Consider the following 27,438-nt stretch of genomic DNA (forward strand, 5'->3'; position numbering starts at 1 on the left):
GGGGCCTTCTGTTTCCTGGAGGAGGACTGAAGGAGCTGCACATGAGAAGTGACCAGAAATGCTGCAGTGACACCCTGAGCTATATGAGTGGAGTAGGCATGGCTGGGCTTGCATGGGCCTGGGAGAGGGGACAGGAGAGCAGAGGACCCTCTGAGGAGTCTGACCTCTGCTCTCACCTTCCTTGGGACGGCTGAGGACACCAGTCTGGCAGGCCAGAGAGTTTCCTGGCCAGTCGTCCTAGTTCCACCTCCCATTTTGTCACAGAAGTGCTGGGATTACATCTGTCCCAGTTGTCTGCATCAAACTGTGTCTGTTCCAAGCCTGCAGACTTGAAGGAAAGTGCCTTTATCTGCTGAATTATCTCACAAACTACAGGGAGAATAAAATCTTTAAAATAAAAAGAGGTGCTTGAGTCTGAGTCTACCAACTAAATGATGGACCTCCTACTAGGTATCTGAATCACAACAGAAATGGACACTTCAGAAGCATTCGTTGTCAACTCCAACATTCTGATGGGAATTGTTCTTTTTTAAGATTTCCTTTTGTGCTATGTGTATAAATGCTCTGCTTGCCTGTACATCTATCTACTACAGCTGTGACAGCTACCCCTGGAGGCCAGAAAAGGACACTGGATCACAGAGAACTAGAGTTACAGCCAGCTGTGAGCCACCATGTGAGTCTTAGAAACTGAGCTCTGGTTCTCTGCAAGTGCAACAAGTGCTCTTAACCTTAGCGCCATCGCGTGAGCCTTTCTAGTGTTGGCTTTTGGAAAGGTGGTAGCATTGAGTAAAATGTCTGCTGATCATCAACTCTGGGGCCATGGGAATGATGCTCTAGTCAATGGTTCTCAACTTCCCTAGGGCCGCAGTCCTTTAATACAGTTTCTCATGTTGCGGTGATCTCCAAACATAAAATTATTTTTGTTGCTACTTCATAACTATACTTTTGCTACTATTATTAATTATAATTTAAATGTGATATGTAGGCCATCTGCTGTGTGATCCCCAAAGGGGTTGTGACCCATAGGTTGAGAACCACTGCTCTAGATTTAAGCGGCAGATTTTAGGATGAAAAGCACATACCACTGTCATGCCATGGATTGCAGAGATGAGCTATCCATCATCCTGTGAAGAAACCATATGTTTGAACAGGATATCTGTTGACTATCATAGCTTCTCTTATTTTGAAACTTACAGTTTGAGCATTACAGTTTAACAAAAATGTTTTCATCAATAAATGACCAGAAACGCATATAATTGATTCATGACTATATTGTAGTAAAGTCTCAGGATGGAAAGATTACGCTGCTGAGACAGGCCTCCTTGCCTTGATTTTCTGCATAGTCTTGCTTAACTACGTGTGGCTTTCATCAGACTATGAAAACCCTTAATTTTCTTACTGGGGAAATTAGAATGGAGACTTTGACTATAGAGGAGAACAAATGAGGTAATATCATATAAATGGTTTCTAACAGTGCTTCAGAAAGTATAATTGAACAGACATCCTGTTGGGGGACCACACCCACATCCCTTATTTCTATTTATGGTTGTGCAGCAATGATTCTGCATTGGTATTAAAATCATGTTCATCTCTGATAAAGATGGGACTTTCTCCAGAAGTAAGTTCTGTTTCAGATGCTGCTATGTTCCCTCAGTCCTCACAGCTGTTTAGTCTTAAAGGTATTTTTATTTGCAAGTGGAATTTATTTGTACAGTACTTTGTTAAGCTTTGAACTAGTTAACCTCACTTAATTGTCATTATGACCAAATGATACCCTTTAAATGGTGGGTTATCTCATTATACCTTCTAATAAAAGGCGGGTAACTGTTCGCTGTATGGTGGTGATAGAAGCCCAGTAATGATACTCTAATTTAGAATTCCTTGGAGCATGTTGTGATTTACTATACAATTCTCGAGATCTTCCACATCAAAGCTGTGAGAGTCTAAGTCACCAGAGCCTTCCCCTATCCATAATAAAATACCAAACGAAGGTCTCTTTCACATTGGAGCCCTGAATCTTCACTTTCAATAAGAAGTTATTGTTAAATTCTCTGAAATATGAAAATGTTTAATAATGACTTGTCCTACTCTTAAGTCTGTATATCTTGATATAATTATTTCATGTAGCTTTCATTAATAAAAATATACATGGTAAATTTAAAATGCATTAATTATAGGAAGATGATATAAATTACAGTAACTAATAAGGATAAAACACAGACATATGGGAACAATATGAAATGTGTTCCAGTGTGGGATTTATAAGTACACGTATGTCCTGTGGCCTTCATAGACACTGTACATGTGAGGAGATAGGAAGTGCCTTACTGCCGCCTGGTAGGTGTCTTGGTTGGAAAGTGTTTGCCACACAAGGATAAGGACCTGAATTTGGCTTCCTAGCATCCCTATAGCCTGGCTCACATCTACAGGGGACGAATCAGGTTCACGAGGATCCCAGGACTTGCCGAGTAGGAACTTTACCAAAATGGTGAGTTCCAGGCTTACTGAGGAACTCTGTGTCAAAAATTATGGTGGAAAGCCAATAAAGGAAGGCAGCCAACATGGACCTCTGGCTTGCATCCACCCAGCCCTGGGAACACACACTCATCTACCATATCTACAGAAAGTGTTGACTGTTGGTCAAAGTGTTGCTCAGAGTCAACCTGTTTCTCTGATAATTCTGAAAGCAAATAAATTGTAAGTATAATGCTTATCTTAAAATGTCTAAGAAGATGTTTGGGTCATAGTGTGTATCTGAGCAATATATAAGTAGTACACACAGTGATTCTGGCAGAAGTTGGTACTTGTATTGTTCACTTGTGCTCTTATGTAGAGTGTGTATGATAAAACAGATTGGTTACCTACATTAATTTTTCTCTATTTTCTACAATTGTGAATCCATTGTGATTTACTTGAAGTTATGTTATGTATACATAGCATATTATAATATTAACACCCAGTGTTAATGCTGGTATATAAATCTGAGATAATGTATCATGAGTATATTACATAGGAAATGTTCAGGTAGTTGTAGGATTCTCTGGTAAGTTCCCTGACCTTTGGTTCTGAAGTATTTCTACATTGGGGAAGTGAAAGCTACTGAGTCAATTAGAATAAAAGGAATCTTAAAGACTTCCTCTTAACATTCACAAATTGTGAACATATTAAAGACTAAGAGCAGAATTATATATTGTATTTTCTTCTCCAATAACATATGTTCTTTGATTATGACTTAAGTATATGTTGACAGGAACATTATTTTAATTATTGATGTGCAATCCTGATGAGTTATATGTCTCTTCTAGACATTCTTCATCTGCATTCAATCAACCATGTGACAGAAACTAGGGCAGAGTAACCAAAGTGGCATTTGAAAATTTATGGTTCTGTCTCATTTGCATATGACAGTAGTTAAAGAAAAAGAGTGATGGGTGAAGTTATACAGAGTCAGTACTGCAGTCAGTGGGAACTGTTTGCCAATCAAAATGGGTAATCAGTGCAACTGTTTCCATTAAACAGCCATGAAATGTGCATATGGTCAGGTCTAAGATTCTTCTCTGCTTACATTATCAGTAAATTTGTCACTCCGGTCAAACTGATCAGAAAATGTCTCTTGAGATATCTACTCTCATATTTGCTTATCTTGCACACATTAGTAATTTTCATAAAATTAACCTGCCAGGTAAGAACATTGGAAAAGAACTTAGGTCCTTGTTTAGAAGAACCATATCCAGTCTTTCTCTTGAGTTACCAGGATGTTTTTGCCTCTCGACTCCTCCTCTTTCTAAAGTAAAGTCAGTCAATCTTAGGAGAAAAAGAGGTATTAATTCAAATTATCCATAGCCAGAGCTACATGGAGATTGTCCTGGCAAAAAGAGCACAAGTAAAAGTATTACAGCTTCCAGGCACTGCACTAGCACCTGATATGGCTTTACGATTCAATTTGAACGAATTTAGACAACAGTTGAACTTACGTCTTTAAATGATTTGTTGTATTTGGGTATCCATTAAGATATATGTGGACATATTTATATAATATGTAGAATGTGCTTCAAAATAATTGACAAGTGGAAGTGTGAAGACATAGAAGAACCAGATTAGGCAGGAATTAATTGTTGGTCAAGTTTGGCAGTGCATGCATGTATTCATTCTATTCTATATTTTAATTTTAACTTTCTATAATAATGTTTAAATTGCATTATGAATGAAATATCCACATAGGTTTCATTCATTTGCCTTGCATTCTTGTTACAGAGAACCTGAGTTTCTTTTCAGCTTACACATGAAGAGCTAGCTTTTTTAAGTGACTCAATTTAATATAGGTCTGTACAGGAACACCAATAGAGACTTACAGTAAGATTTCACCTAGGTGATAACTCATTATTGACTGTTCCCTTAACGTTAAAGTCCTTTTCTTCAAATCCTACTAGGAAGGTTTATATTTCTTTAAAGTTTCTCAGTGTTAAACATATCAAAGTAAGGACATTACCCAAAATGAAAGAATTCAATCTTGTTTTTATCATGTGTGAAATTATGGGTCACAAAAGATTTAAGTTCACCAATTCTGAAAATGAAAATGGCTGATATGTGCATTCTCTCTCTCTCTCTCTCTCTCTCTCTCTCTCTCTCTCTCTCTCTCTCTCTCTCCCTCCCTCCCTCCCTCCCTCCCCTTCCTCTTTCTTCCCTCTTCCCTCTCTCTATTTGTTGTGTGTGCACATTTTTGCTAACTCATATGTCTAATGATTTACTTTTCCATGTTTTAAAACTTATGCTCCAGCATATGAATAAGGAAATATGACAGTTTCTTTTCATTAAGCCATCCAATGACATTTTTCTTCTTTTTCCTTTTGATAATATACATTGCAAAGTTAAAGGAAATTCCAAGCCAATAGTATCTGCTTCAAAGTAGACATCTGGAGAGGAAGAGAATTTTTTTTTTTTTTTTGCAATACTCTTGAAACCACATTGTTGAAAGCTTACCTCCCATAAGCCAAATAGATATAATACACTAGGCCTGTGTTAATCACAGAATGACTTCTGTGTATTTATCTGCAAAAGGAAAAAAAGGATGCTAATTTGTCCCTTAAGCTGTTTGTTTCATTGTTTTTTGACATTTTAAAATGTAGCACTAAATTAAGTGTATAATACAAAAGTGCCAGGGTAGTGAATGTCTTTTACCTCCTGTTTCTAGAAGGCAGGGTAAGAGAACATCCCATTCTATCTGCTCTGCTGCCAACTGTTAGTGTTTTATGCTGTTAGAGCTTAGTTAGGGACATGAATGTGGGAGGCTGAACAAAACCTCACAAAAGTATTTGTACAAATCTTTTGTAGCCTCTAATTTGAAAGCTGGATTGGGAGGTGCTTCAAATCTTACAGTGTCGTATTCTACATGAACAGATCAAGGCAGCAGGCTCTGAGATAGGCAGCTTCCTACTGGCGAGTCAGAATTCTCTGAGATAAATCAACGTCAGGTCTGAAAGCATCCTTTGGCTCATGGCTTCCGAGGTTCCAGGTTGTGGTTGGTTGGCTTTGCTGCTTTGGGCTGGTGATAAATCGTGTGATGGAGCAAAACTGTTCACCTCATCGCATTTAAAAAGCAGTGGGGAAGATAGGAAGGAGGCGGAATTCTAATAACCCGTTTGTGGGTCCTCCTGGGTCTGCCACACCACCTTCACTGTGCCTCATGTCACAGAGGGGAGGACACGGCAGACGAGCGACTGAGACTTCAGTGCGGGACCCTCTCGGGGGACTTGTAAGTGATAGGCCACACTGTTTTCAGCATAGATGGTTACTTCTCAGTGATATTTTATTTTCCCGACTCATTCTTCATTAATCAAGATTTAACAAGCCGTAGTCAATTTAAGTCTAAATGTTGACCTACAATTAATATGCACAAGATCTTTTCCAAAGAAGACTTCAAATAGGTTGCTTTGATTGCTGTTTATTACTGCTTTAATCATTTTTAATTTTGCCAAGATGTTCTTTTTATAGAATATTTAATTAGCATTGTTGTTTTGAAGAGGGATATAATTCATTTTTCAGCATCTGAGCACTATAAAGCTTTGTACATTAGAATTACAAATGCATACTTGTGAAAATTAAGTTAAGCTCCTCTGAAGAAATTTTGCTCTTTGGTAAATTTAACGCCAAGCCTCGTCACATATTTTGTTGTCTTGCAACCTGTTCTACTCTTCTCAAGACATCTCATCCCAACCCATGACCCACAAACTTGTGAAGCATTTTTGAGACTCCCCTGGATTGTTTTGATCCAGTCTGTTTGTTTTCTTTATTTAGGAGTCTGATGGCCAAGGCTGCCCCTTCTGTCGCTGTGAAATAAAAGGAACTGAGCCCATCATCGTGGATCCCTTTGATCCCAGAGACGAAGGGTCCAGGTGCTGCAGCATCATTGACCCTTTCAGCATCCCCATGCTTGACTTGGATGATGATGATGATCGAGAGGAGTCCTTGATGATGAACAGGCTGGCAAGTGTTCGAAAGGTAAAGCAGAATTCATGAATGTAGCCTGTGTGTTGGTGTATTTTGCTAAGAAAGTAGTCTCTGTGTTTGGCTAAGAAAGCATACTTGATTCAGAACTAAGATTAAAATACAAGCAGTATTATCATTTTTTAAAAAATAGGTAGTCCTTATTCCCCATCCAGGAAATACCTCTTTTCAACAGATAGAGACCACTACGGAAAACAACAACAAAGCAAAAATGCAGAGTTGTGCAGCCCAGTCCTAGTGAATACATCCATAAAGCACTCGTGCATGTAAGGCTTAGGGAACAATATGGAAAGGAGGCTAGAAAGATTGTCAGAGCCAAAGGACTACGGATTTTCTGTCTCTGAAGCTACACCAATGAGTCTCACCAACATGACTGCCTAAATAAGAGCTGAATAAGGACAGCAATAAACTTGCCCAAAGTGGAAGGGAAAGACCATGAGGTCTTGGTCCTACACGAATAACTACAGGCATCTAAGGAATGCTGAGAGTGGGAGAAATAGTTTTTCCCAGGAAGAGCACACCCGATGATTATCCAGTACCAAATGGTCAGCCCTGAAAACATTCACACAAGTAACATTATGCAGACTGAGTATGTTCTTTTTAGAAATATATATTTGTAATCATACGTGCATCTAACAGATAGTGAGAGAAGAGGCCATGAATTTGAAAGAACAGGAAGATGTGTTATAGAAAGTTTGGGAGGGAGGAAGGGGAGGGTTGTGTGATTATATTATCTCAAAAAATAAAAGAAATAATTTTAAAAACTATTAGCAATATTGACCAACTCATGAAATAATAGATCATGCAGAATCATCTATTAAGGTAGCCACCTAGTTTTAAACCTCATGAGAGGCAGATGAGGACATTCATTTAGAATTAAGCACCAAGAATGAGATTAAGAAATGTGAAATAATAAATTGAAGAAATGGAGTTATTTGGAAATGGTAAGATGCACTTGATTGACATTTTTGTTGAGTATAAAAGTATTCAGTAGATTTATTTTTTTTAACAGAAATGACATCTTGGTGTTCAATAGAGTTCAAGAATGAAATTTGAGGTTTGCTTGTTAATTTACCCAAGGAATTGAGAGTGGGTGCTACTGCCCAATGGTGATTACTTCACAAAAGAATCAGTGTGTCGATTGAATAACTTAGAAATCAGAAATGGCAGATGGATTTCTAGAGACCAGAGTTCTCTTTGTGTGGAAATGCACATGGAATTCAGGTTACATTGAGCAGTTTTATGCTGTGGAAGTCACAGTTGGGATTCTTTGCTGTGGGAGCATCTGTAGATGCAGGAGCTGTGCCTCCTGGCTCGTGCAGCCATGACTAATCAGCCAGAGCATTCATCCCTCTGGAATTCAGCTTGGCCTCCATGCTTCTAACTTAGCCCTAAAGAGAACCATTTGCCACTGAGGTGGAGTGGCGGTCGTGATGGCCATGTCACATTGTTTACATCATGCACCTATTGCTATCATAGGAAAATAATCAGTGCACAGACCAGAGAAGGCTACTTCAAGGATGTGTCAGATTTTTCTAAAAGAAAACTCTTGCATTTTCTCTGTCCTTGAGTTCCATACTGACTTAGACATTCCCTTAACCATTTTTACTTGGCAGAGTTTGCGAGTGAAGGTGTGTTAATACCATGGATTTCACTACTCTCAGGTTCCGCTTTGGGCTGGATGACAATGCTGCTACTTCATCATCTGTTAGTTTTACATCCATTTCATAAGCTAGCTCAGAGACTACTGTAGGTTTCAACTTTCAGTGGTAACAGCTGTTGAGAATTTTTAAAAATTACATCATCTCCTTGATCCAAGAGAAAGTTGTTATTCCTCGGTAACTCTAAATGATGAATAAGGAGAAAGAAGTCTTTAGAGACAATCACAACTTGAGTCCCCAGCCAACTAAAACTCTGCCTTTAAGAAGAAGGGGTGACATGCCAGCTGTTGTACAGAATAGAACTGGAGCTTCATTAACCAATGACTTAGACTCCTCCCTGTGTTGGCTTCCTCTTATAAAGCAGGACAGCAGCAGCAGTTTCTTCCACAAATTGTTGAAATCATTCAATGAGATCTTGGATTTCAGACAGTTACACAGTGCCAGGTCACAGGAACCACACATGTGCTTGCTATTTTATTGCCCACGTTAAATGAAATTAGGAATGCCATGTACTGAATGTCCTGTGACACTCTTGACGATCTGAATTAGTAGAAATCACTGCACCCTGTGCTTGTAAAAAGAGCTATCCTGGTACACCAGAGATGATGCTTTCCTCATGCAGATGTCTGAATCCGAGCACACCATTCTGCCAGTCTGGCCCTATCTCAAGCCCTCTGTGAGACTCACTCAAAAGTGAGGAGGTGTGAAAGGACAGTGAGAATGAAGTAGCATATGCTTGAAACATTGTCTTCATTGACTGATGTGTATGCTTGAAACATTGTCTTCATTGACTGATGTGTATGCTTGAAACATTGTCTTCATTGACTGATGTGTATGCTTGAAACATTGTCTTCATTGACTGATGTGTATGCTTGTAACATTGTCTTCATTGACTGATGTGTATGCTTGTAACATTGTCTTTGTTGACTGATGGTACTTTTTCCCCTTGAAGTAACAAATGTGTATATCTATTGAAATATATACATATATATGTATATATGTACATATATAGTGAAATATATTGAGGTGATAATGAAGCACTTACATAGTCATGATGATTTCTATCTCTTGATTTGCAATATGTCTTACTTGGCATGTTGCCCCAGATATAGAATGCAGAATGCATTTAAAGAATGGTTATTGAATGCCTGGGTAACCTGGAATGGCAGCAAAGTATTTGAGAAACATGCAGCAGCTCGAGAAGTTCAGATGACCTCTGTGGTAAAGACTTCTAGCTTGGAAAAAGGCATTTCAGTTTCCCTTGAGAATGGCTTTCCTTTCAGTGTTCCATGTGAGGGTTGGGGATGTGGCTCCAAGAGTAATTCTTTTGCAAATTTTGAGTAACTTGCCACTTAGAGAAGGAAAAAACACTTGCCCTGTATCAGCTTTTCCTGAATTAAAGTGACACTGGGGCTTCCTCGCACAGTGATTCTAGTAACACAAACTGAGAATGGGATGGACAGGTGAGGAACAGGCCTGTTCGCCACCCTCTCTGGCCTTTTCTGATCTGTTCCCTCTGCCACGTTGGGCAAATGAGAGATTTTTCAGAGTAATCACCTCTGTTGTTAATTCCACCAAGAGAAGGATTCTCTCGTGCATTATTGGCTGTGTCCTGTGATGAGTCTCTGTGACCTTCAGTGTTCCGCTACCTTATGGCAGTTAGATATTTTATAAATGCAATTAATGTTTTTTTGTTTTTAATTTGATGTCGTGATTTAATTAGATGTCTTTTATGTCTGCTAATCTGCTGCTAATCATTTAAGCAGGTTATGACTTTTGTATTGCTTCACCAACCTCTGCCACTTACCTTTCAATGTATTCTACATTTTGGTATGGATACAAGCATAAATTCTTTATGAATAATTGGGAAAATATTACTATAAAATCATGTTCTTATTACTGTGTTTATACGTTCTGATACAAGCATTGTGCTAAGTTATTATAGAGGACTATGAATTCCTAGAACCAGGCCACACTTACTGTTCCTGTCACCCAGACATACTCAGTAGCTATGTAAATTAAATCAGTCAATGCATGTGCTCCTGCTCTCTGAGGCCAGTTCCCTGATCAAAGGTTTCTCTTTATCTCCAATTTAATTTAAGGAATAACTATATTGAATGAAAGACAGAACTTTTATAAGGTTTTATGCAGAGATGAGTTGGAGAACAGATCATAAACAAAGACAGGATTGCTTTGACAATTAGCCATTATTCATGCATGTTCCTCCTCTGTTTTATAATCTTCATTGTCTCATCATCTAATCATTTATTTTAAAATGTCTCATTTTCCCAACCAAGAGTGACTATCAATCATTGTCCAGCAGAACGATTCAGTTTTTTTTTATTTTCCATTTCAGTTACTCATCTTTTTCTCCTTTCATGAACTGATTGATGACTATCTTGTACAATTGTTCTTTTCTGTCTTAAGCTTGTTGTCTTCATTAAATTAATAATCCTTCCATCATTGCATAGAAAACTAAGCTGTATTTTCCAGCTACCACAGAGATTTCCAACAACTGGTAGTTGTCAGTCATGACATACTGTGCACACAGACTGCTTCCTTGGCAGTCCTTCATAATTGAGAATATTTAGTAGTGATGATGTTCCAATAAGCATAACCCACGATTCTATAAAACAGTACATTATTCGCCTTATTAGATGGAAGGTATTTTATGATTTAACTGGAAAGTGTTTTAGATTTTGCCCATAACTGTGTCCTTACCTGAATTTCTGAGCTGTCAGCTTTCCTAGATAATTGGGCTCTGTGATATGAGCCTCAGGAGTTAGTCCAGATTTGATGAAAAAGAACATCACAGCTTCCTCAGTTATCACAGAGAAGGGGTCTGTTGATATTCAAACATATTGTAGTACTAGAAAAGATATCAACAAATTTTTAATAGTTTATTAGGAATTATCGTGAAAGAAATACTTTACTTATCAAATATGTAAAGTAACTTAGAAAAAAGATTAAGAAATTACATGTAAAATGAATCAGTTGATTGGCTCGGCTTCTGAACAGGCCTGAATTAATTCTTGTCACATAAGCATTATATATACAACAATGCTTGTTTAGCATGCATTAGGTCCTAATGCTAATAAAATAGTAGTAAATGGAAGACTATATCAGGAGAAAAATAGCTACGAACAAGGGTTAAAGAAATGTCTTTAATCTTTTTAAACGTTCTCATACTGCTTTCTTCATTAATTAAATCTCAGTGTTCCTTAAAAGCCATGTGTTCTTTACTTACTGCCTTACCTCATGGTGATTAAGCGTGGAGAAGGTTATAATTTCCCTGATCCTCAGGAAAGACTTTGGGTGCCTAGCTCTTGGGTTTTCACAGTAGATTTGGAAGTTCACGTCCCTTCAGTATTTTAGTTAGACCAGAGTCCATGCTGCAGCCATAATGACAAAAACTGCTACAGAATTGAAAATCAAAGGGCAAAACAGACCTTAAGAAGGCAAAATAGCTCTTTATCTGAGTCATTTTCACTTCCTGAGTTTTTCAGAAATATGGAGACATTTTTGGTTTCAGAATGGTGTAGGGGGTTACTGCTGGCCTTGAGTTAACTAGCCAATGGTCTACTGCCCATGAGATACGCCCACCTCTCCTCTACAGCCCACAGGTAGAGTTATGAATGATACCAGGCCATCTTCAGATACAGGTTCTGTGTTGGACCTTTAATTTCCTGGCTGTCTTAAAGCTCTCCATGCAGAGAAGTATCCTTTGCATATTCATAAACAAAGGAACCATCACCTCATCGATCATGTAATATATGGCTGTATAGGTGACCCAGGAAGCATTGTTGCATGCTGCCCAACAATTATTGGAATAAAAAACAAACGTAGGAGGAAGAGGAAACATTTGCACTCTTACAAACAGCTTAGAGTCTGTCTACACTAACAGAATATCAGCTTTCTGGGGACTAGCCAAGACTGTCCCTTCTCATTTTCAGGGACTCCTGATGTTTATGACCACACAGTAGACCCTTGAGCAAGGTTTTCTGCTAAGTGACCACTAGTGGCACTGTTCTTGTCTCCACTGCTCTGAATCATACTGAGGCACACTGCTCAGGGCTTCTTCTGGTCTTGTTCTTAGTGTCTATGGGCCTTGCATTTTTTTTAACTCTCCATGGGCTACATATTCTTGGTAAGGATAAGATTAAATGGCTTAAATCAAGAAACACCAAGAGAATGGTGCCGATGCTTCGCAAATCAGTTGTTATATTATTTTAATATACTGTAAGTTAGAACTCCCTCGTATATTGCTGTCCTTCTAGGAAGTAAGTATCAATATCCTGAGATTCCCACAAAAATTTTATTACTTATTACTATTTATTATCTTATTTAAGGTGAAACTATATTGATTTAGCAAGAAAGTGGTTGTACTCAGTTTCTGATTACCTACATGATAGTACCGCATTGTTGTTTAGAAGTCAGAGAAAATGCAAAGCCGCCTCATACCATTTTAAGGATTAAGTAATTGAGGTGACCATGTGGTATACTTATTTTCTGTATTGGAAATAAATTAAAAAGATGAAGAATTTAAGAATTCTGTAAGTTAGGGAGACTGCTATTCAACCCTCCACAAAGTATTAATTGCTCTTTATAAAGCTCTGCCTGGTACTGGGAGAAATAAGGCTTCGTGTGAAAGCATTTTCCCACTGATGGAAATTCATTCCTCCAATGCCCAGAGTGTGCTTGCTTCTCAGCCATTCCTGTGGAACTATTTCTGAATTATTTCTGAATTATATGTCACCCTTCCCTGCCTTCTCAAAATTGCTTATGCAGCCGAGTGAACCAAAGGGCATACGAAGCCACTACACTCAATACAACTTATTTCTCGAAACTTACATTTTGCAGCAGGACTTAAGGATGCGTTGCAGGAAGCGAGAAGAACCACAAATTTAAATTAAAATCATACGTACTAGCTTGTGAAATTCCCAGAAATGATTAAGATACAATGTAAAACTTCAAAGAAATTTAAAGATTATAGTGGCTATTCACAGGCCAGGGATTCATGACCCTCTTACCAGAGGCGCTACAAGAAGAAACTGTCACATTGCATGCTTAGCAGAGTTTACTACTCTAATAGAGACGTGACCTTGGGGTCAGAGCCGTGTGTGACACACTCTGTATTACTGTAAAGTAGACCCTGCTGCCACTTTTGTTGGCTACTTCCCTGTCAGACTGTAAAGTCACCCGTCCCCATAACTCTTTCTCCATGTATGAGTTTATAACCCGTTTCTTCCTCCTATTATTTTTAATTTGTGTGATCTGAAAATTTTTGGAAGTTAACAGTGGAACATAGATATTAATTGTAGTAGTTTGAATAAAAATTCCCCCCCCCCCATTTGGTGGAACTGTTTGGGAAGGATTGGGAGGTGTACCCTTATTAGAGAATGTGTGTTAATAGGGCTGAACTTTGAGGTTTCAAAAGCCCACCTTCCCCCTCCCTTCTCTCCTCCCCCCCCACTTGCTTGTGTCTCAAGTTGTAAGCTCTCAGCTACTGCTCCAGTACCTTCCTGCCTGCCTGCTGCCGTGCTGTATGCCATGATGGTCATGGACTCTACCACCCTCTGAAACCACAAGTCCCAAATTAAATACCTTCTTTTTATGATCTTGTATTTAAGCTTTTGAATATTACATAAAATCTTTCTACACAGCAATAGATAAGTAACTGAGACACCAGCTCCTCTTTACTCCATAGTGGATTAACAATTTGAGTCTTAGTGAGGCAGCCGTGGGGTCTACAATGTTCTCCCCTGGGAAGAAGTCCAAGAAATATTTACAGGACAATTCTGTTTCATTTTGAGTTTCTTCCAGATCTTACCAGTTGAAGCTTCTGGGTGCTTAGTTGTGGAGAAAGAGGAAGTGGTTCCTTTGGTTTTACACCAGGGCTTCATATAACCTTTTGCTTATTATTTTAAAGGGGCCGTTTTAGAGATAATCCAAAATAGAGAACATTAGCTATCTGTGCTTAAACTATAAACCATATGTGAATGTAAACATTACTGTTGTGTATCACTTCTGAATAATGTTATACACAGGCTATTTTAAGTACTTGTATTTTTGTTATGCTCACAAATTAATACAATACAGACAAAGATAATTGTTGGAAGCAAAGAAAATAGAATTTTTATTCTATTCTATATGGTAAGAAGAAATGACCACTATTCATTAATTCTCATGCATTTTAGAGAAAAAAATATTGACTCTCTGGATCCTTTTCATCGTTATTATTATAATACAAGTATCTCCCTCATTAAATATGAAAGCTCCTGCTAGAAGTATCATAAGACGACTTTGATTATCTATGTATTGTTAGACTCTCATTAGCTATTGGAAGCCTTTCTCCTGCCCCATTTATACAATAAGCTGCCTGGATTTGAACCTTCTTACCAGATGTTTCACCATTTTCATAATAATAGATCTTATTACAGGCTCTTCTGATGTCACTCTTTAAAGGTGTGCATAAAACGAAAAGTGACTGGAATAGGATGAGGCCCCATGATTATTAGCAGTTGCCGAGCAAAAGGCAGTGGAGTTTGAATGCTTTGCCCCTTTCACTTGTTCTGTGAAGATTTTCTGTTAGTCACACACATGGATCCTGCCATTTGTAGGGTGGTCACTAGCATTGTCTCTTAAGTTATAGCACATATTGGGCATTTTGCCGGAGAAATTAAATGTAGCTAAAGCAACTGACTAGGGAGACATTGGTAGGTGTATTCACATGAAGTGATCCAGTGTGGTTCTGACATTTCTAGAGTCCCTAAGTCCCTGCTTGTAGACGTGTCCATCAGCTGCTTTTCTTAATGAACTTAGGAGAAACTGTTAGACTCATATGCTGATACGGTGATCCTGAAAACAGAAACTAGAGCCCATGGAATCTAAAGGAGCTGAAATAAAAAGGATGAGTTTTCCCAGAGTTGTGAGGTCTAGGGTAATACTGACCTTGACACAGACCCGAAGACAAGATGAACAAATGACCCGTCACTCAGTTCCCTTAACTTGAAAGAATGGTCCATTCTCCCTAGTGTGGATGGTTTTGAATATTACATAATAAATTTCGTAAATTAGTGCCACATACATTAGTGAATTTCTCAATAAGTACTGTTACTTCTCTTCTGACAGAAAAACCATATGATCCCCCCCTTTTTTTTAAATCTAAGTGTTCCTGCTACTTCATAATGGGTAAACAAGTTCAGTATGAGTCTTCACAGCAGGGGGAATGATTATTAAATGCCAGTACATCTGTCAAAGGCAACTTTAGGATAGTGTTCTGGGAGGGTATTTAAGAGGGGCTAAATACTACTGGTATACTGCTAACTAGTGTCGAAGGTACTCAGAACTGCATTTTTTGTAAATAAAAAGCTTCTATAGCCTTTTATAGGGATAAATCCAAAGCTTACAGAGTGAAAGCCTATTATTTATACTTGAGTGTTAATACATGAAATAAATGGAAAATTTGAAATGTTAATTGGCACCTCATTCAGTAAAACATTAGCTTATCAATGTGCATGCTCTAACCACGAACTACTAAACTACTTTGCACATTATAGTTAGGGATTTCTATTAGAATCTGCCTTATAAACAAAATAATCATAGAAAATCAGTTCTTAATGTGTTTATGTATTGATCAGTATTGGAGCAAATAATCCGCCTAGTGTTTCTATTTGACAAACGTAAAGTAAGACTCTTAATATAAGTATTTTTAATATTTAAAGCTATTTGAACACTTTCAATCAAGCTATATTGAGTTTTTGTTTTGTTTTGGCAGGGATGTAACTTTGTAGATGTTTAGGCTTATCCAATGGACCCTTCCAATTTCCTTTTCTTCCTATTTAGTTTTAATCAACATACAGTTTTCTTTATGCTACCCTAAATATGCAAACTTTTATATGCATATGAATTTCTAGCCGTCTAGCCCACATGTGACACCAATTTCTGACATTTTGGCTGACATCTTGTAGCTCTCTGCTTTATAAAGTCATTGTGAGAACATTTCAGACGGTAGCTGCCCTATATCCTGTGTTATAGAATAGTCATACTGTTCGGAACATTTGTATACCCATTACATAAACAGTCATCTGTTCCCTTCCTACCCTCCAGTGCCCACCATTCTACTCTCCTGTGAGTGAGCTTTTGTTGCTTCCATATTGAGAAGGCACACCATCTGTCTTTTACTGCCTGTCTTAGCTTTATAGGTCAGTCCATGATTTCACCACAGATTACAATCACTCTTTGTTATCCTTGAGTTAATACTCCACACACTGATTCCATATCTTGGCTGCTGTGAATAGCACTTCTGTACACAGGGGAGTACATGTGACTCTTGCATATATGTTGCCATATTTTTGGATGCTTATCTGGTGGCCCCTCAAATAATTTTTTAAGGCCTTAGTAGACAGGGGTGTAATTCCATGATCCGTAAGTGTGGTCTGCTCAGCGACTGCCAGAGAGGAAGAACCTGAGGTAGCATAGAGTCTTACCTGTTGTGGCTCAAGTGTATGAAGACCTTCTGAAATTTGTTTAACTGCTTTTACAGAAAAGCATTTAGCTTGAGGATTTCCTTTCTATATGGAAGCTTAAGAAAAGCAACAACAGCAGAAACACTTGGTTTAAGTGTGTGTGTGTGTTTTAATTGTCTAATGTCTAGTTGATGTAAGGCTGACCTGATGTCATAGTTTCCCAGGAGCACCGTGTGGCAGTGAGAACATAATGTATGGAATAAAGAACTTCTGTTTGCAAATGGTTTTGTAACGTTTATAGCCGAGGTAGCCTAGAGGAACATAAACCTCTGCATTGTATGTCTCCGCCCTCCTAGGTAAAGAGCCATCTCAGGCCTGCCCTGGATTGCACTGCGTCCTAATGTGCTTTCTCAGAGGCCCTTTCTAAAAGGCGCGAGGACAGAGTATCAGTCTATTCCTTCCACAGTTCTCCCCACAAAGGAAACATTGAGATGCCCAGGTCTATCATCACCTTTTATTCTGGACAAGTGTGCAGCCCTGTCCCTCCCTCTACACCTCGGCAAGGAGAGAGCACATTCTGGCCACTTGTGCTTGTCAGACCCTCATCAACCTTTTTTCTCTCCTAGTGCACTGACAGGCAGAACTCACCAGTCACATCACCAGGATCCTCACCCCTTGCCCAGAGAAGAAAGCCTCAGCCAGACCCTGTCCAGATCCCCCACCTCAGCCTGCCACCAGTGCCTCCTCGCCTGGATCTCATTCAGAAAGGCATTGTCCGCTCTCCCTGTGGCAGCCCCACAGGCTCCCCGAAGGTGAGTCAGCTACATCAGAAGCACAGAAGGCATCTCTTGCATCCTTATGTGCATCGTCGTCCTGTGTCTTAGGCTTCTAATTGTGTATAAACAACTGGTAAGTTTCTCATTTTCTTTATGGAGAACCTGCTGTTATATTTCTTCCTTTGTTACTATAAAATTACTATAAAAGTTATGTAATTACTCAAGCATGTCTGTAGAACCCTGATTTGTGAAAATAAATAGTGTAGTGAGAGCTGCTGGAAGGGCTGCTTTTCGTCCTGCCCGGCTCCCGGCCACCGGCTAGCTTATGCCCCGAAATATCAACACATAAACTGTATTCTTTTAAACACTGCCTGGCCCATTATTTTCAGCCTCTTATTCACATCTTGACTAACCCATATCTAATAATATATGTAACACCATGAGCGGTGTCTTACCGGGAAGTTTCTAGCGTACGTCCATCTTGGGCTGGAGCTTCATCGCATCTGGTTGTAGAGGCAGGGCAATTGTCTGAGCCATCTACCTCACTTCCTTCTTCCTGTTCTGTCTACTCCACCCACCTATTTTCTAACCTATTAGGCCAAGCAGTTTTCTTTATTAATTAACCAATGAAAACAGATTGATAGACGACCCGCCTCCGTCAAAATAGCAGCGTAAGTATAGTATTCTATAAAGTGGAATTTTAAAAGCAGTCATATGCATTACAATAATTTTCATGCTGTTATCAAATGGTATTTTGCACGTATTTTCATAATGTCAAGACAAGAAGAATGTGAGGGGAGTATATTTTCACAAGGGCCTGAGGTGTGATGCATTATCACCCGTGCTTCGGGTGACTCAGAAGACAAAATCCTATCTATTTCTTTAAACCCAGTGAATTAATTACAATAAATTACAGTATTTGCCAAGTAATTACTCTACTGTTTAATATTAAAGGCGTAATTTTAACTTAGGCCTACAGTTCATTTTAGTTTTATGTGGATTCTTTTAAAATTTAATAATAACATATTTTGCTTTGTTAAATGTAAATTCATCAAAACTTAAATACCAGTTTCTATTATGCTTACAGTCTAGGATTGCTAAGAAGACAACACATTTAGTTCTCGTCCCTCCCTTACACTGTTTGGAACTGGGCTTGAATCCCATGTGACTCCTTACAGGATAGGACTTTGAATTAGGTAGACATGCAACAAATTTGTTCTCCTAGACATTTCCTAAGATACAAAAACATAAGCCGCTTACTAAATAAGCATGTAAATAAACAGTAAAGTTCTAAGAGTCATGCAAATTCCCCATGGGGGTACACACCTTCATATCATCCTCTAACAATTACACTGAGAGATATTCTTTTTTTTTTTCATTTTAAGAACCCAGAAAGTCAAGTGATTCTGTCAGCAATTGCTCTGCCATTTAGGTCTTCACTGTTCTAGTAATGCTGTTTAAAAAAAAAAAAAAAAAAAAAAAACCTAAGCAAATGGACCGTGTAGCTTTCATTGGACTACAACAAGGAAAACAAAACAAAAGACAATTTAAACCCTTGTTAAATATTTCATTTCTCTTTTTAAAAGGTGAAGAATCAATGGAATCAGTGTTAGGGAGGTTTTCTGGGTGTCTATTGGGTCACAGAAATTAACAAAGCAATCATTTTCTTGATACTATAATTATGGCTAAAGTATGTAATTTTAATCTTCTTTCTATATGATTTCTAGGACTTTTGCATATATAGTCATTTCTACAAAATTCTTAATGGTGGTATTTTGATGTAAGTTTTTCATTAATTTTTTTAATATTTCAATAGTAATGAAAGAAACTTATGAAAAGTCCCTTGAAAGCTTATTAGAAATCTAATAAAACCACAGTGTGACTAAAATGCAAATTCAGTTATCCTGAACATCGTTTCTGTGCACGGTGCAATTCCTGTTTTGGTTTTGTGTTTTGTCTCGTGTGCCTCTTTAGTCATCTCCATGCATGGCGAGAAAGCAAGACAAACCACTCCCAGCCCCGCCGCCTCCTCTAAGAGATCCTCCCCCTCCACCAGAGAGACCTCCCCCCATCCCACCTGAAAACAGACTGAGCAGACACTTCCACCATGGAGAAAGTGTGCCTTCCAGGGACCAGCCAATGCCTCTCGAAGCCTGGTGCCCTCGGGATGCCTTTGGGACTAATCAGGTGATGGGCTGTCGAATTCTAGGGGATGGCTCTCCGAAGCCTGGAGTCACAGCAAACTCCAACTTAAACGGAAGACACAGTAGAATGGGCTCCGACCAGGTCCTTATGCGGAAACACAGACGCCACGATTTGCCTTCAGAAGGAACCAAGGTAATCCAGTCGGTGGTGCAGAAGCTGTGGAAGCAGCTTACAGAGGGTCGCAATGGGAGGCTTTGTGTTCACTGTGAGCCATGGGACAGTGTTAAGTTTGATTGTTTTTACCTGCCTGTTCTGAACAATGAGAAGATCATTTAATGTTGAACTTGAAAAAAGTGAGAAGGCTGTCCATATGTAATAACTTAAGACACAGCTGCCAGGCAACTCGACAAAAATTGGTTCCCCTCTCTTTCTCTCTCTCTCTCTCTCTCTCTCTCTCTCTCTCTCTCTCTCTCTCTCTCTCTCTCTCTCTCTCTCTCTCTCTCTCTCTCTCTCTCTCTCTCTCTCTCTCTCTGTGTGTGTGTGTGTGTGTGCAAGCACAGTGATGTTTGGGTAGTGACATCATTAATACAGCGATGCACCAGGAATATTCTGTGGCAAGAAGAACCAGCTCTCAGGTGCAGCGTATAAAGATGAGTGCATTGGTTGCAAACCATGACTGACAGTGAACCTGGCTTAGCACTCTTCTCAACTCATAGGAAGATTCCTAAAAATTTCTTCAAGGTTAGTTAAAGATATTGTAAGTTTAAAGACAAAACACATAGGAAAAAGCAGGTGGATAACGTCTTCTAGAAGTCAAGAGCCTGTCCTCAATGAACTTTCCACAGCCTTGACTCCTGCCCCGAGGGAATTTGTGGAATTTGGTTTGGTTTGTGTTTCTCCATTAGCCTCTCTCCATTCTCTCATGATCACACTTGTCTTGAGAAGAGCCTTGGAACAAGCTCTCAAGTGAGCAGACTGCTTATCCCCAGGGGCAGATCACAAAGTATTTTCTGAGTGACTTGAGAAATATGTAGTGTAGTAAGCATTCGAGTCAATTCTTTGAAGACCCCTTTTCTCAGGTCAATGTAAGCTGGCCTTCTAGAACACAATGTTATTTTTTTAGGATGTTATGGTTTAAAAATGGGGTGATGATTTCTTATAGGTGTGAAATTGCGGTTTGTGATACTAACATTAGGTCTGAAATTTTAGTAGAGGGTGTGGCTCTGGTTAGTGACTATAGAAGTCACCCCTCATTGAAACCTGGGTTTTCATGCCATTTCTAACCAACCACTTAGAGACTTCCTGGGCTTGTACTCTCATGTCCTCTTCCCCCCTCTCCCTCTCCTCCCTCCTTCCTTCCCTCCATCTATCCCCTGAGCAAACACTTTTACCTTGAAATAAAAGAATAAAAGTTTCTCCTAATTTTATTTTGCCTCATCCTCTAATTCTTCTAAGGAGGGAGAGAAGACTCTTTAAGGGCTAAACTACATTTTATATATTAGTAGTGCCATGCTTATGTCCTTAAAATTTGTTTCATGTTGCAACAAAACTGCAGTTTACACCACATCTTTGCAATAAATATTTTAAAATATGCTACAGACTTAAAGTTTTTACTTCTGGGCATCGACACTGTACCCAGATTTTGTTGGTGGTTTCTTTTGAGAGACTGAGGACCCATCTGATTCTTAGTGATAAACACTGTCTTTAACATGTCATGTGCCTTGCAATGGCATTGTTCTACAGATGACCTTATGTATAATAATCTTTTGAAGGTATCACTAGATAAGGGTGTCGTATGATCCCCTTCTTGTGATTATGGCTTTTGCACTTTGGGTAAGGAAACACATGGTCCTACATATGATCTTAAACTTATCTGTAAGTTCCAAGAGCTGGCTTTGAAAAGGAAGCTCTTCATGTGCACAGGTTTCATTTGCAGTGTGATACTGAAGAATACATGATGAGGATCCTTTTCAGATAGTGGAGGAGTTATATTAATAGGATAGGAAGTATGTTTGTATTTGCAATTTGATTAAAAAATAAGAATTTGAGCACCCACGTGGTTCACATAACATGCATTCATATAAGCACTTATACACATCAAATAAGAGCAAACAAATACATTTTTAAAAACAGAAGTCCTTTTCTTCATTGTACAGAATTTTCTTAAAATATTTTTTGTACATTGCAAGGATATCATGTTTAGATGAATGATCTTAGAAAATGTAAGAGTCACAGGAAAATACTTCAAACATATAGATTAAGATTATAGGCTGCCTAGAGGCACACAAAAAACTAGATCTAGAATAGCCTGGTTTATAGTAGATTACATGGCCCAGATTGGACGCCTTCCACAAGCCTGAACCTTCAGGAATGTGCTTAGTCTATCGTTCTCACTCCTCTCTGTAAGTAGTTGGATGTCCTTGACACTGTGGGATGCAGAGTATTGTGAGTTCAGCCCAGTGTGAATGCAGCACAGGCAGGTCTGTGATGAACTCAATACGAAAGGTGCATGAAAAGCATCAAGAAGACATGTGCTTTCCTGAGAAAGAACATGAAATCCTGAAGAGGAAGGCAGAAAAGAAATCAAGTTTCCAGCAAGAGGGTCCCTTGAAGGAAGACAGAAATGACAGAGGGATGTAGCCCCCCTCTTTTTCCTGTAGAAATAACAAGTCAGAATATCATGGAGATAGGAAATATGTACGGTGATACTGGCAATTCTGAATAGAGTGTAGTGTTTATAAAAAAGTAGATGCTGTGCAGCTAAACTGGATGGTACCAGTTGAAACCAGTGTTGATAGAAAGTTTTTTTTCAGTTCTTTATGCAGGAACAAGCTTTCAAAGTAGTGATAGCTCCAAACTAATGGATCAGTGATGTGGATTTGAAAAACTTAAGTCCTTAACATTTCTGGTGGAATTCTGATGATCAGGCTAGAATTATTTAGGAGACTGAGCCAGAGACCAGCCAGACCCTTACAGTGGGATATCACAGTGGACTTCTTTAGCGATGCAATCTATCTAAACATCCCACAGCATGTTCCACCATTCACAGACAGATCCTTCTGGGTTCTGAGGAGCATGTGCTATTTATTTTCAGCTAGATGATGATGGTATATATCACTCCCTCATCCAGTTTCTGGTCTGATGAAATGGGTAAGGTTGAACACAGAATTCAGAATCAAACGTTAGATTTCATCCTCCAACCACTCCCTTTTGGGAACAATCACATTAGATTCACAGAAGTGAGTACCACCACATGTAAGCACTTGGCTATTTGCATGCTTGCCTAATTTCAGTCTCCTAATTAGGAAGAGCTCTAAAGAATTCCATATATGGGGTTAAAATATGCTGAAGTCTCAGGACATAGTTTAGAACCGATTACAGGAAGATCAGCTTCTAAGCAAATGGTGTGTATTTGCTGAGAGTATTTCAGTAAAGATGTTTCTTCCAGCTATAGCAAAAAAATATTCCCTGGTCAGTGCCTCCACCATTGAGGTCACCTGCCCTGTTGTCATTCGCTTTCATTGGAAGCCCTCTTGCACAGTACAGAGTATGGAAAGGAATTTACTATAAAATGAGTAAGAAATAAAAGAGTACATTCTGAGACAAACAGATACAATGTGACATTCATTCTCCACAGAATAGTGCTACATTGCAGATACCAAATAAGTTGTTCATGAAAGACTAATTTTTCAGAGACAGGAGAAATCTGTTACTGTCTATAAATAATAATTTTTAAAGTCATTAGATAAAATCCTATTCATACTTTGACACATTAATTTATTTCACAAAGTTAGGAAGAAGTTACTTAATCCCCTCAAGTAATCACCGTACCAGGAAATCAGTGTTTTTCATAAAACATTTTGTATTTTTCAAATGAGTAAGTCTATGGTGTGTGTGATTTCTTATTTCTTTAGTTTAGTGTCTGTTGTGTATTATATGATTATTCTTCTGTATATGCATATATATGTGTGTACACATGCATCTAGATAGTTAAGGCTGACTTCAAGTATCTTTGTCATTTAAATATTTATTTATTTATATTCCACGTGTATGGGTATTTTGCATGAATGTATGGCCTGTGCACTGTGTACTTGTCTATTGCCTGCAGAGATCAGAAGAGGGCATTGGATACTCTGGAACTGGAGTTAGAGACAATTGTGAGCCATCATATGGGTGCAGAGTATCAAACCTGTGTTCTCTAGAAAAGCAGAAAGTGCTCTTAACCACTGAGCTGTCTCCAGCACATCTAGCAAATGATTTTTAGGGCCTTTCACTTAGCCCGAAGCTCACAGTTATAGCTCTGCTTTATGAAATTTGAAGCATGCTTTTATAGCAGTATCGCTAGATGTTTGGGTATTGGCGTTCCTGTTCAAGTGTGTTCACAATGTTTTGATTATAAAGTTATAGTTGGCTTATTGTCAAACTAAACTCAGTACCAGGAACTATTATTTCACATCTTCCTTTTGTTACCAAACTTTTATCAAGTATCAACATGATAGATATTATTATCCAAAAAAGCCCAGCTTAGTCCACATTAAAAAAAAAATCTTTCATTTTATACAAGTTTTAAATGTAATTTTGACAAAATCATCAGATTTTACTGCAGAAATCTTAGCACCATGTCTGTTCAAGCAATGCAAAGAATTTTGGTGAAGGATACTTTCAAATATTCAGCATTATAATTGCCATTTGTAATTGAATGCATGTATTCATCAGATAAAAGGTATTTTTTTATGTTTAAAGGATTTTGTAATGATTCATATCTCTTGGGAAATTTCTCCTCTCTGGCAAAGTTCAAAAAATTGTGTCATGTTCTGTTCCATGGTCCTCAATCAAAAGCTCAAGATAAAATCATTTCATTTAAAGATATGTTTTATCAGGATGTAACTGCAGTGTGTTGAATCTAATGAGGGGTGACTGCGGAAACTTTAATGCTACAAAATTGGATTCTTTTACAATAGATGAGAACATCCCTGTATCTCAGAGGTGATCTTTCGGTCTGGTGATGGGTAAGGTACCTGTGGCCTTTGCAGGTTTGCACTTTCAGTCCTCGCCACTGTTTAATCTATATGATGGAGAGAGAAATTAAACAGTATACAGGGCTCATTCAGCCAAGACGAACGAAGTTACACCTCATCCTTCTGGCCCCACTATCAGTCTCCCCTTCGAAGATGAATTAAAAAGAGTTTGTGGGAAAAGTGTTTGATAAAAATATCTAAGGATTACTTACAAACCTGTAAAGGCTTGCAGTCTTGTGAGGATGCCTTTGTTAATTTAGCCTTCCGTCTGTGCCTTCGGTGAAGTTACTCCAGTCCCACACTGTAAGAGAGGCATAGTTGTTTAGGCTCTTCCTCCAGGGTTACAACTGCACTTTTAAACCGGAAGGACCTGATCACCAGTGAAGAAACGCTGGCTCTGCATAGCATCTTACGAACAAGGGGACAATTGTTTGTGGTTTTTATTAACCAAAACTACATTTGGAATTTCCACACACATGGAGAGCCAGAACAATCGTCTCCTTATCTAAAATAGCTCCGAAGCTTGGTCTGGATATAACCCAGACTTGTCTGAGCCTACTCACTCAGTGTGGTAACAGGAAATTGAAAATGGTCCTTGTAGCCCTAGAGGGGTATCATGTGGAACACCTTTTGGAGGCAAGTAAGATGGGAATTGTGCCCACATTGCTTCTTTCTCTAGCCAACCCCCTATTCTTGCAATAAAATTTGATCATTTTTAGAAAATGGCACTACCTGTTTATGTATTTAGCTGTCTTGATCTGATGTATATAAATTATAGCATCGCCTCTTAGTTATGCTCAAGAATCATATTGTAACATATTTTGATGTAATCTGTGGTTAAGTCATCCCTGGTCCTGCTGACTCCTGGGTAAAGTGTTTGATACTGTACTAGTCTAAATAAATGAACTCATATGAGCTCTGTGAAATTCTAAGAGCCGCTATGGTTTTAGGCTTTGCCAAGTGTGCAAGTCCAGAAACTGACCCATTTGGTTTACTTCCAGGTCTTTTCCAATGGACACCTTGCCAGCGAAGAATATGATGTTCCTCCTCGGCTTTCCCCTCCTCCTCCAGTCACTGCCCTTCTCCCTAGCATAAAGTGAGTTTCCTTGAGTTTGGAGATTGTGTGGCCATGCATAATGAGATGGGAAGAGTGCTGTTAGGGTTATTAATACAGACGCGGCAGGGTGAGTGGAAAAGAATCAGTAAACAAAAAAAGCAATTGATCATGCTTATCAATTAAAGTATCAGGTGTTGAGACCTTCTAGTTCTGATAATAGCGCCTAAAGACTTAGTAAGCTCTTGAGAAGGCTGGTAGAACAATGGGGCAAGAAAGCTTAGTGCCCTCCGTCCACAGACAGGGCAGAGCTGCACAGCAGACTCCTTCCACTTGCCTTCTCGTTGACTTTGACCCACTACCCAGTTTGACATCATTAAAGTTCCACCAAACTCCCTGCTTCTCAGATATCCTCAGCACCCAAGGTCTATTGATTGTCCTCAGGAAGTTCTTCCTGTTCAGTTAAGCTTCCCGTTGCCAACCCAGACTCCCAGCTAGACTTCTGAAAGACCCTTCAGAATGCCATCCTATCTGCTGTAAGTTGGTGTCAGCAGATGTAAAGCTGGGAATTGGGCACATGACATGCTGGGCCATGAGGTGCTGTCTAGCCCAGTTTTCATTCCCCTTCATCTTACATAGTCTCCTCACTGAAGCTGATTTACCTTCCCTCCTGACTTCCTCAACCCTCTTCCCACTCCCAAACCAGTTTTGCTTTCTCTTTTATAGCTTTGTCTTCTTCTGCTAGTAGTAAGAACCTTCACAATTTTAAGCCACTAAAGAGTTTCTACTTTGTTCCTAATGCTTGCCCTATTTATCATTCAGCACTCCTCCCCGTGCCATGCCCCACTCTTTCCTCAAGATCCATGTCTCAGCCTCTGTAATTTATAAAAATTCATTTGATTTCTGTTCAGTGATTAATAGTGATTGGCAGTGCCAGGCCAAATAGTGTATACCTGTAATCCCAGCAATTTGGAGGCTGAGGCAGGAGAATTTCCATAACTTTGAGGACACTCTAGGATATTTAAATGAGTTCCAGGGCAGCCTAAGCTGAGAGGCTCTGTATCAGAAAATAATAGAAAAGCCTGATTTGCATTCCTGTTACAGATTATTGTTCTCTATGTAAGTATATTCTCTGATATACTTTTTTCCTAATTTTAAAAAGATTTATACTCAGATGGAAAATTAAAAAGGAATTTTTTTATTGTTTGATTTTTATCTGCTAATAGCTTCAAGTTTTTCACTTTCTGTGTCTGTTCGTTTATTTGGTTTATTTTGGGCTATGGATCGATTTGCGTATCTTACACGTGAGTATCTCACAACTATATTGACAGCCAGCTAAGGTCTTCTTTTATGGTCAAAAGCCGAAGAATTTCTTAATTTCTTCCTCTGGAGGTCTTTGAACTCCCACTAGATTTACAAAAAAAAGCTAAATCTCAGCTTCCAGAAATCTATATACTTTAGAAAGTAATATTTTATCACGTGTGATGTCAGAAAAGAACACTGCAACAGGCGGTGTAATGCTCATTGAATAGTTTTAGGAGTTTAAGGAAAATTGTTACAAACTTTTCCAGAGAGACATGTTTCATAGATGGGGCAGAATCTAAGTCACTGAAGATAGGCACAATTAGATACCACACTGCCTGGAGTGGAGAACAGAGTGGAATTTAATATCATTCAGGGAAGAGCAGAGAAGCTTAGCTGTAGGAACCTTCCCTGAAGGAGCTGCCAGGTCTGTAAGAGACACAGCAGCCAGCGCGGATAAAAACACTCTCTGTCATAGAGTCTTGGCAGTGAGAACAACTTTGATAGTCT

General features: G+C 38.8%; 1 protein-coding gene and 1 long non-coding RNA gene across 6 annotated transcripts in view; one reads left to right on the forward strand and one right to left on the reverse strand.

Annotated features, from left to right (window-relative positions):
• Cblb (Cbl proto-oncogene B) overlaps window positions 1-27,438 on the forward strand; it is a 179,982-nt gene that overhangs the window by 121,756 nt on the left and 30,788 nt on the right. For all 3 annotated transcript variants that reach the window (XM_038344773.1, XM_038344776.1, XM_038344775.1), the window contains exons 10-13: window positions 6,295-6,498; window positions 17,260-17,445; window positions 19,384-19,746; window positions 25,574-25,668. In XM_038344773.1, coding sequence (XP_038200701.1) covers window positions 6,295-6,498; window positions 17,260-17,445; window positions 19,384-19,746; window positions 25,574-25,668 — 848 coding nt within the window. The remainder of the gene's footprint in view (window positions 1-6,294; window positions 6,499-17,259; window positions 17,446-19,383; window positions 19,747-25,573; window positions 25,669-27,438) is intronic.
• LOC119824572 overlaps window positions 1-27,438 on the reverse strand; it is a 74,307-nt gene that overhangs the window by 16,676 nt on the left and 30,193 nt on the right. For all 3 annotated transcript variants that reach the window (XR_005287114.1, XR_005287113.1, XR_005287112.1), the window contains exons 3-5: window positions 11,421-11,581; window positions 10,887-11,034; window positions 1,083-1,124 (exon numbers count right to left, since the gene is read on the reverse strand). This is a non-coding gene — a long non-coding RNA (uncharacterized LOC119824572). The remainder of the gene's footprint in view (window positions 1-1,082; window positions 1,125-10,886; window positions 11,035-11,420; window positions 11,582-27,438) is intronic.

The sequence above is a fragment of the Arvicola amphibius genome, chromosome 10 (genome assembly GCF_903992535.2).
Source record: "Arvicola amphibius chromosome 10, mArvAmp1.2, whole genome shotgun sequence".
NCBI lineage: Eukaryota > Metazoa > Chordata > Mammalia > Rodentia > Cricetidae > Arvicola > Arvicola amphibius.